Source organism: Bubalus kerabau, chromosome 6 (assembly GCF_029407905.1).
Source record: "Bubalus kerabau isolate K-KA32 ecotype Philippines breed swamp buffalo chromosome 6, PCC_UOA_SB_1v2, whole genome shotgun sequence".
In the NCBI taxonomy this organism is placed as follows: Eukaryota; Metazoa; Chordata; class Mammalia; order Artiodactyla; family Bovidae; genus Bubalus; species Bubalus kerabau.
Window position 1 is genome coordinate 91,894,827 of NC_073629.1, and position 14,109 is coordinate 91,908,935.

The window sequence follows — 14,109 nt, forward strand, 5'->3', positions numbered from 1 at the left end:
ACGTGATAGCAGACAAGGCTGTCTGCTATCTGTCTGCTGTCTGTCCGACAAGGTGTCTGTGCCCAACTAAACGAGATATGCTGCTTCTAGTAATATATTAATACCTCCAACCAAGTAGAAGTAGACCTTCAAATTATTAAGACAAATATCAGAGTAATAGAGGATTTAAAACAGAGGGTAGGTCAGGGCCCCAGCTGGCTCTCCAGCCTTCTCTCTTCTATGAGGATCTAGATATGAACATGGATGTTGCCCTTGCTGGGACTATTAATACCAATAGCCTTTGCTTTATTGCTTGGTCCCTGCATCATTAACACATTATTTAAGTTCATCTCCCAACAGATGCACAGGATTCAATTCCAGATGCTGTTTCAACAATGATATCAGCTGACTGATACATGGACTCTGCTGGAAAAAGCTGCTTTGTCATTCCATGACCTCTCATCTCCCTCCACAAATGCACCCTGACAGAGAGCAGGTATTAGGACCCAGGACCCCATGATGCTCCTGTCCAGCAGGAAGAAGTCCAAGTGGTCTTCACCCGTTTCCCCAGTGACCTAGGTTCCCATGACCTAAGACAAGGATAGGCAGGTAGTTAGATTTGAGAAGGGTGTTGAGGGGCCAAAGATTTGGCCTATACACAAAAAGAGGGGTAAATGTTGAATCCTGCCCTAAGACCACAGATGTAAGCCCTTGCACTAAAGCCACAGAAGCAGAGCCCAGAACAAACCTCCAAAGCTGACTGAGCTCCTTTGAAACCATTGCCAAAAGCACCTGTGATAATCACAAGCAGGCTTCCTGACCCCAAATTAAGCAAAACTACCCACCCAAGTAGTCACCCTATAATGCCCTAACCAATTACCTAATGCCAACCTTCCAAGAGGAATTTTCTTTGTCCTGAGGCTATAAAAACTGTCTGCTGCTGCTACTAAGTTGCTTCAGTCGTGTCTGACTCTGTGCGACCCCATAGATGGCAGCCCACTAGGCTTCCACATCCCTCGGATTCTCCAGGCAAGAACACTGGAGTGGGTTGCCATTGTCTCAGATCAGATCAGATCAGTTGCTCAGTCGTGTCTGACTCTGCGACCTCATGAATCGCAGCACGCCAGGCCTCCCAGTCCATCACCAACTCCCGGAGTTCACTTAGACTCATGTCCATCAAGTCAGTGATGCCATCCAGCCATCTCATCCTCTGTCATCCCCTTCTCCTCTTGCCCCCAATCCCTCCCAGCATCAGAGTCTTTTCCAATGAGTCAACTCTTCGCATGAGGTGGCCAAAGTACTGGAGTTTCAGCTTTAGCATCATTCCTTCCAAAGAAATCCCAGGGCTGATCTCCTTCAGACTGGACTGGTTGGATCTCCTTGCAGTCCAAGGGACTCTCAAGAGTCTTCTCCAACACCACAGTGCAAAAGCATCAATTCTTTGGCACTCAGCCTTCTTCTCAGTCCAACTCTCACATCCATACATGATCACAAGAAAAACCATAGCCTTGACTAGACAGACATTTGTTGGCAAAGTAATGTCTCTGCTTTTGAATATGCTATCTAGGTTGGTCATAACTTTCCTTCCAAGGAGTAAGCGTCTTTTAATTTCATGGCTGCAGTCACCATCTGCAGTGATTTTGGAGCCCCCAAAAATAAAGTCTGACACTGCTTCCACTGTTTCCCCATCTATTTCCCATGAAGTGATGGGACCAGATGCCATGATCTTCGTTTTCTGAATGTTGAGCTTTAAGCCAACTTTTTCACTCTCCTCTTTCACTTTCATCAAGAGGCTTTTTAGTTCCTCTTCACTTTCTGCCATCAGGGTGGTGTCATCTGCATATCTGAGGTTATTGAAATTTCTCCCGGCAATCTTGATTCCAGCTTGTATTTCTTCCAGTCCAGCGTTTCTCATGATGTACTCTGCATAGAAGTTAAATAAGCAGGGTGACAATATACAGCCTTGACGTACTCCTTTTCCTATTTGGAACCAGTCTGTTGTTCCATGTCCAGTTCTAACTGTTGCTTCCTGACCTGCATACAGATTTCTCAGGAGGCAGGTCAGGTGGTCTGGTATTCCCATCTCTTTCAGAATTTTCCACAGTTTATTGTGATCCACACAGTCAAAGGCTTTGGCATAGTCAAGAAAGCAGAAATAGATGTTTTTCTGGAACTCTCTTGCTTTTTCCATGATCCAGCGGATGTTGGCAATTTGATCTCTGGTTCCTCTGCCTTTTCTAAAACCAGCTTGAACATCAGGAAGTTCACGGTTCACATATTGCTGAAGCCTGGCTTGGAGAATTTTAAGTATTACTTTACTAGCATGTGAGATGAGTGCAATTGTGCGGTAGTTTGAACATTCTTTGGCATTGCCTTTCTTTGGGATTGGAATGAAAACTGACCTTTTCCAGTCCTGTGGCCACTGCTGAGTTTTCCAAATTTGCTGGCATATCTTTCAGGATTTGAAATAGCTCAACTGGAATTCTATCACCTCCACTAGCTTTGTTCGTAGTGATGCTTTCTAAGGCTCACTTGACTTCACATTCCAGGATGTCTGGCTCTAGGTCAGTGATCACACCATCGTGATTATCTGGGTCGTGAAGATCTTTTTTGTACAGTTCTTCTGTGTATTCTTGCCATCTCTTCTTAATATCTTCTGCTTCTCTTAGGTCCATACCATTTCTGTCCTTTATCGAGCCCATCTTTGCATGAAATGTTCCCTTGGTATCTCTGATTTTCTTGAAGAGATCTCTAGTCTTTCCCATTCTGTTGTTTTCCTCTATTTCTTTGCATTGATTGCTGAAGAAGGCTTTCTTATCTCTTCTTGCTATTCTTTGGAACTCTGCATTCAGATGCTTATATCTTTCCTTTTCTGCTTTGCTTTTCGCTTCTCTTCTTTTCACAGCTATTTGTAAAGCCTCCCCAGACAGCCATTTTGCTTTTTTGCATTTCTTTTTCTTGGGGATGGTCTTGATTCCTGTCTCCTGTACAATGTCACGAACCTCAGTCCATAGCTCATCAGGCACTCTATCTATCAGATCTAGGCCCTTAAATCTATTTTGCATTTCTACTGTATAATCATAAGGGATTTGATTTAGGTCATACCTGAATGGTCTAGTGGTTTTCCCTACTTTCTTCAATCTAAGTCTGAATTTGGCAATAAAGAGTTCATGGTCTGAGCCACAGTCAGCTCCCGATCTTGTTTTGGTTGGCTGTATAGAGCTTCTCCATCTTTGGCTGCAAAGAATACAATCATCGATTTTGGTGTTGACCATCTGGTGATGTCCATGTATAGAGTCTTCTCTTGTGTTGTTGGAAGAGGGTGTTTGCTGTAACCAGTGCATTTTCTTGGCAAAACTCTATTAGTCTTTGCCCTGCTTCATTCCGTATTCCAAGACCAAATTTGCCTGTTACTCCAGGTGTTTCTTGACTTCCTACTTTTGCATTCCAGTCCCCTATAATGAAAAGGACATCTTTTTTGGGTGTTAGTTCTAAAAGGTCTTGTAGGTCTTCATAGAACCGTTCAACTTCAGCTTGTTCAGCGTTACTGGTTGGGGTGTAGGCTTGGATTACTGTGATATTGAATGGTTTGCCTTGGAAACGAACAGAGATCATTCTGCCATTTTTGAGATTGCATCCAAGTATGGCATTTCAGACTCTTTTGTTGACCATGATGGCTACTCCATTTCTTCTGAGGGATTCCTGCCCGCTGTAGTAGATATAATGGTCATCTGAGTTAAATTCACCCACTCCAGTCCATTTCAGTTCGCTGATTCCTAGAATGTCGACATTCACTCTTGCCATCTCTTGTTTGACCACTTCCAATTTGCCTTGATTCATGGACCTGACATTCCAGGTTCCTATGCAATATTGCTCTTCACAGCATCGGACCTTGCTTCTATCACCAGTCACATCCACAGCTGGGTATTGTTTTTGCTTTGGCTCCATCCCTTCATTCTTTCTGGAGTTATTTCTCCACTGATCTCCAGTAGCATATTGAGCACCTACTGACCTGGGGAGTTTCTCTTTCAGTATCCTATCATTTTGCCTTTTCATACTGTTCATGGGGTTCTCAAGGCAAGAATACTGAAGTGGTTTGCCATTCCCTTCTCCAGTGGACCACATTCTGTGAGATCTCCACCATGACCCGCCCATCTTGGGTTGCCCCACGGGCATGGCTTAGTTTCATTGAGTTAGACAAGGCTGTGGTCCTAGTGTGATTAGATTGACTAGTTTTCTGTGAGTATGGTTTCAGTGTGTCTGCCCTTTGATGCCCTCTTGCAACACCTACCGTCTTACTTGGGTTTCTCTTACCTTGGGCGTAGGGTATCTCTTCATGGCTGCTCCAGCAAAGCACAGCCAATGCTCCTTACCTTGGACAAGGGGTATCTCCTCACCGCCGCCCTTCCTGACCTTCAACGTGGGATAGCTCCTCTAGGCCCTCCTGTGCCCACGCAGTCACAGCATGGGGTTGGTCCTCCCGCCCACCGCCCCTGGCCTCGGGCTTAAGGGCGTGGGGTAACTCCTCTCATCGCCGCCCCTGACCTCGGATGCGGGGTACCTCCTCTCGCCCGCCCCCCTCCGACCTCGACGTGGGGTAGCTCCTCTCGGCTGTTCCTGCGCCATCGCAGTCTGGCACTCTCGGCCGCTGCCTGTGACCTCGGACGTGGGATAACTCCTCTTGGCCGCCGCCCTTCGGGCATGGGGTCCTCCCAGCTTCTGCCCCTGACCTCGGACGTGGGGTAGCTCCTCTCTGCGCGCTTTAGCGGGCCCATCGCCACCGCCTACGCTTTAGTGCGCTGGTCGCCACCGCCTGCGCTTTGTCTACCAACCCACAAAAACTGTCGACTCTCTCTGGCCTGTCAGGAGTTGTTGGCCCGCTGCATTCACAGTGCCCATGTCATCTCTGCTCTTTGTTCCTAGTAAACTCTCTCCTTTCTGCAATATTCTGTGTCTGGAAATTCTTTTGCAACTCATGCTTAGACTGCCTCAACACCAGCCAGGAGTCTTGGTCAGGGCGTTCCCTAGTCAAGGAATATCGGAACAAGGCCTAGCAGCTGCCAGGACCATTTGTCCTGAGGATCTTTCCCTCAAGATTCCTTGTAGCAGCACCAGCTGCCCCAGGACTTGGCAGTTGAAGAATGGAACCAACAAATTTCTATGAGTCAACGAACTCGATTTCTCAGGGTAAGTCCACCCAATTCAGTAGTCGATTCATTTGTTTGTGGTTTTCTGTGCTCTTTTGTGTTATAAGTTAATAGACTTGATATTGTATGGTAAATCACTCTGGTATGCCCACCAGGAAGACATTCCCCTTCAATTTGGACTTTTCCTTTATGGGACAAGCCAATTAGATTGGGATACTCTGTTGTAGAGGTGAATTGTTGATTGTACCTGAGTTAGAGCCAGTTCACTGGGGCACTAGTTCTTGTGGAGGTAGACAGCCTGATTGAAATTAGTTTATTTGTTTTGTAGGGTAAGTTTATTTACCCTTACAACTGAACTGGGAACTGATTTTGGAATCTGTCATTTTTGTTGGTATTTTCCTATGTGTTTTGTGTTATCAAACTTATAGAAATAGGAAGTACTCCATATATTCCGAAGGAGAAAGCTTTGGGGCCTATATTAGATAAATGGGCAAAATATAGCCATGAGCCTAGGACTAAGAAAAACATGTATACTATTGTATATCCTAAATACTGCAGTGAGCAGAGTGAGTTTGGACTCTGCAACACTTTGCAACTGTGGTTGTCAAACTTGAGTGTCAACATCACATGGAGGAGGGTTTGTGAAAGCACAGCCTGCCGGGCCCACTTCCAGAATTTTTGCATCTGTAAGGAGTTCCCAAGTGGGTGGTGCTACTGCTGGCCTGGGCCCACACTTGGCAAATTTCTGCTCCAGAAAGCAGTAGTTTCAAAATTCCAGGTCAACCTGGCTGGCCCATAACAATGCTTCCAGAAGATGTAGGAAAGTCAGAAAAATCATGAAATGCAGCAAGCAAGAGTTTTGCAATACCAAATGTGCTCAATTTGAAGGACTATCCCTTAGTCTGAGACTGTGATTTTCCTACTTTCTCTGACATTAGACTTTCCTTCCTTTTGTGGAAAAATAATAACAGATGGTGGTTCTCTCATTAGTTTGTTTCTGGGTCTCTTTCAGTTTAGTTCAGTTTAGTCACTCAGTCCTGTCCGGCTCTTTGTGACCCCATGGACTGCAGCATGCCAGGCTTCCCTGTCCATCACCAACTCCCAGAGCTTGCTCAAACTCATGTTCATCGAGTCAGTGATGCCATCCAACCCACCAGCTCATCCTCTTTTGTCCCCTGCTCCTCCCGCCTTCAATCTTTCCCAGCATCAGGGTCTTTTCCAATGAGTCAGTTCTTCACAACAGGTGGCCAAAGTACTGGAGCTTCAGCTTCAGCATCAGTCCTTCCAACGAATATTCAGGACTGATTTTCTTTAGGAGCGACTGGTTGGATCTCCATGCTGTCCGAGGGACTCTCAAGAGTCTTCTCCAACACCACAAAATAACAAATTGGCAGCCGTGGTCATGGTCTTCAGTTTTTAAAAACATCTTTTTGGTCCGTGTACTTCTAAAATCCAGGACATACTGTTCCTGTGCATATAAGAACTTAGACTGAGTTTCTCTAAGAGGTGCCATCCAAAGTCAAGCTCAGGGGTCTTTTAAAAAGGCATTACACGCCTCCTTGCCTGGCTAAACAGCTTAATCAGAACATAGTTGACCTTTTATTGATGCTTCAAGTGATTATTATGCAATCTATTCCTATAAAGAGCTGTCAAGCCCACAACCTTGCCCTCAGGAAGGCTGCTTAGCGAAGGACCATTTAGCCCTCATTAAACCACCCACACTGTTTTTCTGTTGTGTGTGAGCTGTCCTGCTCCCTCTGCAATTCACTCTCACACCATCTCGCTGTTGCCTGTGCTTCCACCTGTTGCCCACACAATGTCACGCCACCATGCTTATGAAATCAGTGGTTTCATTTTACACATTAAGTTGGTGACTGTGACTTTGGGACCATTTATCTCTGCCAAGGAATGAAGCTGTAGGCCTAGAACACAGTCAAAGAGATTTACCCCTATCTTCTGGAAGATGATGACAGATAATATTCACTGGGAATTTACCACATGTCAGGACTTATCTCGAGTAGTCAAATAACTAGCCCAAGGTTAATATATGGAGGAGTCAGAACTATGGAAATGAGGTTGGTACTGCTAACTTCTACTCCACGCTTCCCTGGTGGCTCAGACAGTAAAGAATCTGCCCACAATGTGGGAGACACAAATTTGATCCCTGGGTTGGGAAGATCCTCTGGAGAAAGGAATGGCTACCCACTCCAGTATTCTTGCCTGGAGAATTCCATGGACAGCGGAGCCTGGCAGTCCACGGGGTCACAAAGAGTCAGGCACAACTGAGCAAGTAACACATCCACCTGCCTTTAGGGGTTTTTTCCAATGGTGAGTGACTGGAGATCTGAGCACTGAATAAATGAAGATTCATAGATGTTAGTCGTTGTAGTGATACTTAATTTGCTGATAAGTTTTAAGAGACATTCTGATTTTGTTGGGAGAAACGGAAATGATTCTGATTCAAGAATCAAGCTGGGGCACAGTTGACTGGGAGACACTGGCTCTGTGGCACTGGGCAACTAGGAGACAGCCCTGTTGTCCCCAGGAGCTCACAGTCCAGCTGCAAGAGAGGAAAGCAGGTCTGGGTATGGGAAGGAGAAGCAGGAATCTGCTTATTTTGTTAAAAACTTTTACTGTGCTTTGGCCTGTTGAACTATATGCTTGTGGTCTTTGTTGAAATTGAACAAAGCCAGGACCCACATCAGTTGTGTGTGCCTGGTTCATGATAGTTTTCCTAGAAGGTCAAGTGCCCAGCACCTTATTTTCCTTGTCCAGCTCCCTTACCTCTCCAAACACTGACACATCAAGGGCACATCAATGCCTAATTTACAGTATTGTTTTGAAGGTTATATTAAGATGATGGATGTCATGCCTGACCTGATTCAACAGGTGCTCAATTCCTCTCCTTTTTCTCTTCTTCTGTTCTGCCAGAAAAATTTTCTCTCCTTTTTAAGTGTTCTGTGTAATTGGACCGCTCATGAGGTTCACTCATGGATTCAGTCCTGGTCAGGGAGCTAAGAGTCTGCAAGCTGTGTGGCACAGCCAAAAAAGAGAAAACTTAGATGCAACAAAACCTGGAAATACTGTTGTTTATACAGGTTGCTTGTTAAAATAAAATTCTGAGTATATTACTCTGAAATTTTTAATAGTTTTTCTGGCTCCCAAGTGAAGTGCAGAGTCAGTACCATGGCCTGGTTCCTGCCTGCCTCCTCCACTCTTCTTTCCTTAAGCTTCAGCCACACAGGATTTCTTCCTATGTGTCCTCCCAGGCCCAAGGCCTTCCTTCCAAGAGGCTATATCCTCCATCTTGACCAGTCTCACCCCAAATTGTTGCCTGGGTTGTATCTGTTCACTTTTCAGGTTTGTCAGGCAAACTGTCCCTTTCTCCCCCAGACAAGATCTTGTTAAAATGAAGATTCTGATTCTGTCAGTCCAGGGTGGTGTCTAAGGTTCTGCATTTCTACGAATCTCCCAGGTGATTCCAATGCAGTCAGTCCAACAACCACATTTTGAGTAAGAGGCTTTGGACCTCATGAAGTCCCTTGTTCCTTGAATGTGCAACTTGTGTACTGTGTTCAAATACATGGATGATAACGAAATTCACTGGAACTTTGCCTGTCATGACAAAATAAAGATCCTTCAACAGAGGACCGATTAAATAAGTTAAGCCACACACACACACCTGTACACATACACACACACATACTTTGGAATATAAGGAAACCATTTTAAATGTCTATAGCTTATGGTTAATTTTTTATAAAGCAAATTGTAAAGCTCTCATTGAATTGACCTTCAGGGAATTATGTATGTATGTATATGTATATGGGGCCAGAGTTATATCTAGGAAGATGTTTATGAATATGGGAACTTTAGTTGTCTCTTGATGATGAGCCATTTGAGGGAAGTACAAGATTCAACCCACTGGGAATCAGATAGTTCTATATAGTATATATTTAATGAAAGAAATCCACATATAAGTAGACTCGCACAGTTCAAACCCATGTTGTTCAAGGGTCATCTGTATATACACACATACATATAAAATACTTACAACTCTTCATGTGCTTTCATAGAACCCTATAATTCCTTATCATAGTACTTAACACACTGATTCACAATTGCCTATTCATCTGTCCAGGTCCTTCACAATGATCTGCCAGGGAATGACTGTATCTAGTTCACTACAGTATCCCCAGTACATTGCACAATTACTGCATGTCAACAATTACGGAATATATGGTTAATATCCATCTAAGAATGATCCCCTTTTTTCCCCCTGGATGTTGCTGTATCTGATGGATCTCCCGGAACCATGATCACTCTGGCCATTATCTGGGAAGCTAACCCAGGAAAGACAGAATAAGCAGAACAGGAAGAATAATGTCTTTCAAGCTGTCATTGAGCCAATGACTTAACCAACTCTGGGTCAATCTACACTAGGACTTCTGGCTATATGAGAAAATAAACACCTTTGTTGTTGCTGGTATTTGAGTTAGAAAGCATCACCGATGAGAGACTGAGTAAATAAAAGAATGAATGACTCTGACCACTAGCATAAGAAAGCCAGCTCCCCTAGAATGGAGTTAAAGTCTTGTCCTGGAGACTTCAGAAACTGCTTACTGTTCTTAAGACACTCAAGGTGATAAAACAAGCAAAATCTTGATAATCTAGATGCGAGATTACAGTTTTCTTATTTCTTATTATAGTTTTCTAGATAAACTGGACTTTTAGGCAAAAGCTGCACTTTGCAAGGAAAAACAATCTCACTAGGGCTTCATTTAGAACCAAAGATAATATTCTTAGAGACATTTCAGAGTCAATACATATTTAATCCAATCTCCTAAATGTTAGCACAGGTAAGCATAACTTGGAGACTTTTTTAAAAAGCTGACTCTTGGGCCTCACCTGGGGAGATTTTGATTCAGTGGGATGTGGTGGGATTCAGTAATCTGCATTTTAGCCAGTAATCTGATATGGATTGTCTCAGAACACACTTGAAGAAACTCTATTCTAAAGCTTTCACTTTGTATATCTAGATCCTAACCACAAGAAATGATGTTTCACGTAATAATCAAGGGAGCAGATTCAAGTGATGGAAAGATCCAGAAGATGGGAGCCATATCTGGACTTCTCTATTCACTAGACTAAGACACTGATCAGGCAAGTCTCTCAAGCTCTCTATGTCTGAATGTCCCCATTTATTAAAAACTCAGATTAACAGTTCTCTGCATTGCCAGTCCTCAGACTGGTTATAAAGACCAGAATGATCTCAGTAGCTGTTCTGTAAAAATATAATAAAATGCTCTTTGTTAGAACTCTGGTGTTTACTGACCTCCTTAATAAGTAAAATTATTTGTGTTGTTTAGGGTCTATTCATTCACATTTTAAAAAGAGTATTACATGGCCAAACTGTAAAAGGGATTTTGCTTAATTCCCGGTTAACCTGAGTACTTGTTAACCAGAACATCCTATTCCTAAGCATTATAACTAGGTTTCCATGAAAATAATACACATTTATTAAGAACAATTTGTGAGTAGACTCTTTATCAAAGAGAGCTTCCTTGACTTGGGCAAAAATTAATGGGCCCAACAACTCACAGAACTGGAGAAATCATATATCTGATAAAGGATAATATCTAAAGTACATAGAGAACTCCTAAAACTCAACAACAACAAAAAACCCATTCAAAATAGGCAAAGGATTTCATAGACATTTCTCTAAAGAAGACATAGGAATAGCCAAAAAGCACATGAAAAAAACATTTAACATCATTAATCAATAGGGAAATGCAAATCGAAACCACAATGAGATACTACCTCACAAACATTAGGATGACTACTGTCAAAAAAAAAAAAAATAGAAAGCAACAAATATTGGTACAGCAACAGTGGAGCAATACAGCAGCTGAAAAATTAAACACACAATTACCATATGATCCAGCAATTCCACTTCTGGATACATGCCAGAAGAATTAAAAGCAAGGTTTCAGAAAGATATTTGTACACCCATGTTTATAGCAAAATTATTCACAAGAGCTAAAACATAGAGGCAACCCAAGTGTCCATGAATGGATAAACAGATAAGCAAACTGTGGTACCTCAAAAAATGGAATATTATTCAGTCTTAAAAAGGAAAATAATCAAAGTCAAAATTAATAATGAAGTATTTTGCATTCTCTTTTTTGTACTGTCTTTGAAATCCAGTTTGTGTTTTACACTGAAAATGTCTCAGTCTGGACTAGCCGCATACCAGTAGCTGGTAGCTCTTGTGTAAGACTGTACAGGTCTAGATGATTCATTTTTGAAACCCAGTGCAAACACCCCCTCACTATTTGATTTTGAACTTTGAATGTTCAAGCCTCTATCTACATTCTTCACTCATTCATTGGTCAGCAAACACTGGGCTGTCCACTGTGCACCAAGTATTATGCTAGAAAGTGGAAATGCAGTCTGTGATGGTGAGAGACACCCAGAGATGGCTATGAAATAATATACAAGAATTGTGACATAGAATGTTGTTGTTATTGAGTCTCTTAAGTCAGAATCCAACTCTTTTGCAACCCCATGAACTGTAGCTCACCAGGCTCCTCTGTTCACAGGATTTCCCAGGTAAGAATACTGGATTGGATTGCCATTTCCTCCTCCGGGAGAATCTTCCCCACCCAGGGATCAAATCCATGTCTCCTGCATTGGCAGGTGGATTCTTTACCACTGAACCAACCAGGGAAGCCCCATGACACAGAATAGACGCACTCTATTTTATGGGCACTTGAAAGGGGAAGGACATGTAGTTTTAGAGGTGGCCCTGAGCTGACATCAAGGACCTGTAATGTTAGCTATGAATAGAATGGCAAAGGGCATGCCAGAGGTGTCAGCTTGATCAAAGGCCTGAAATGAGGGATGAGGGTCCCCTAAAGAGTGCCTGTTAGGGCAAAGGTGAAAAAGGAAAGTGGGGAGGTAAGCAGAGCTAGTGAAAGGCCTAGTGAGTCATGCTAGGCTTCTGAAATTAAAAGAAAAAAAAAAAAAAACTACACTTCCTAAAATTTCAGAAGTAATTGTCTCTCTGCAGGATCCTGTGGAATGCAAATGACACTGGATTTAAGCTTTTGCTAGTAACAGTCGCGCTCCTCTGGATTAGCTCCTCCAAGAGGGCAGGGCCATCTGCTATGCTCACCACCCTGCCCCAGTGTCTGCAACACTGCCAGGCAGAGAGGGCGCTAGAAGTTTACAGAGCCGGTTCCTTCCTTTAGTCCTTTCCCCAAGTCTTCCCCTTCCGCTCAGTCCAGCGTGAGAGGGGGAAGGGCGCCAGCCCTAGCCTGCGCTTCGAAAGTCCTCCGGAGTTCAGAGGCAGGCCTCATCCTTCTAGAATGTTTCCTCGTCTATAAAATGGGTTCACAACTACCCGCCGCGCCGGACTGTTGCGTAACTCAAATGAATTAGAGAAAGCGCCCGGAAAAATGAAAAGGTGCGCTTCTTGGCCTTGAGGGTAGACTGACTTGGCCTGAGGACTTCAAGGCCAGGTTTCCACCCTCCCTGGCCCAGATGGGCATCCTCGGCCAAAGTGCAGGGTGATCGATCCCAGAGCGTGGGACGCCCAGAACCGACACCCTGGGAGGTAACCCTACGTGTGACTGCTTAACGCGGCTCTCGAGGAGACGCCACCTAAGGAGGAGGGGTGGAGGTTGCAACCGCTCCCCTCGGTGTTGGGGCTACTCCTCAGTTTCCAGGGCCTGGACATCCGAATTCCGCAGCTCGCTCCCCGCAAACCAGAGCGCAGCAGACCCCTCCAGCACTCTGGTCCCCGACCACTCCCTCCCAGCGTGTCCAAGAGGAGAAGAGGGTGGAGCGGACAGGCTCCCGCAGCCAATAAAATCAGCGGGTTCCTGGTCCGATCCCCGGCGCGGCTCTCCATTGGTCGCCACCCGGGTCTCGGCCCACCGAACCTTTGCGACCCGAGCCAATCGCTAGACGGCGAGGGGTCCTTAGGCTCGCGGGGAGCCGGAGGCGGGCGGCTGCGAGTGCAAGCAGGCGAGGAGCCGGTGGCGGTGACAAGCGGCGCGAGCCCGCAAACCGCCTCCCGCGTGCGGCGTGCCACCGGCTCCACCATGGAGCCCGCTGTGTCGCTGGCCGTGTGCGCTCTGCTCTTCCTGCTCTGGGTTCGTGTGAAGGGGCTGGAGTTCGTTCTCATCCACCAGCGCTGGGTGTTTGTGTGCCTCTTCCTCCTACCTCTCTCGCTCATCTTCGACATCTACTACTACGTGCGCGCCTGGGTGGTGTTCAAGCTCAGCAGCGCGCCGCGGCTGCACGAACAGCGCGTGCGGGACATCCAGAAGCAGGTGAGCGGCGCCGGGTGGGGCGGGCGCCAGGCGCGAAGTGGTGCGCCGCGCTGAGCAAGGGCTTCCCTGAAGAGGTGGCATTTGAGCGAGATTTGAACTCAACAGAAATGTGATGGGGGCGGGGGTGCTTCCCGAGAGGGAACGGAGTAAGCAAAGGCGTTGAATAGAACATTGCTCCGACATTTATGGAGTGCCTACTGTGTGCAGAGTACGTGCGGGTTATCTGGAGAGATGTAAAGAATTGTACTCAGGTAGCTCTCACCAGGCCCAGATGGTTTCAGAGGAGGGGCCGGGCTTCAAGGAAGTGCACTTGGCGCTGGTGACTGGGAAGTAGCGGGAATGATCCGGGGAACGTGTGAGCATATGAGGGGAGGGGCGGAAGGTCCGAAAGTCAGTTTGAAGCTAGGTTGCGGGCGGGGGCTTCAGTTTGGAGTTTACTCTGTGGCAAGTAGCTTTTCACGTGCTTAGATTAGAGGACTAAAGTGACTAAAGAAGGTAGCACCACACCAGGGTGGGAAGCCTCGCAGACCCTGCGCCAGGCGCTCACTCTTAAGAAGGCAGTGTCCTTCCCTATGTCAGCGCTCTCAGAACCCATACGCCTGCTGCAGCTTACAGCCGAGCCTCTTCCTTCTGTGCCATCGCCA

The 14,109-nt window shown here is 45.4% G+C and overlaps 1 protein-coding gene across 1 annotated transcript in view; it reads left to right on the plus strand.

Annotated features, from left to right (window-relative positions):
- Nucleotides 1-13,084: 13,084 nt before the first annotated feature.
- The window catches only part of DHCR24 (24-dehydrocholesterol reductase), a 34,503-nt gene continuing 33,478 nt past the window's right edge, over nt 13,085-14,109 (plus strand). The window contains exon 1 of the mRNA XM_055585782.1: nt 13,085-13,465. Coding sequence (XP_055441757.1) covers nt 13,235-13,465 — 231 coding nt within the window. The 5' untranslated portion in view covers nt 13,085-13,234. The remainder of the gene's footprint in view (nt 13,466-14,109) is intronic.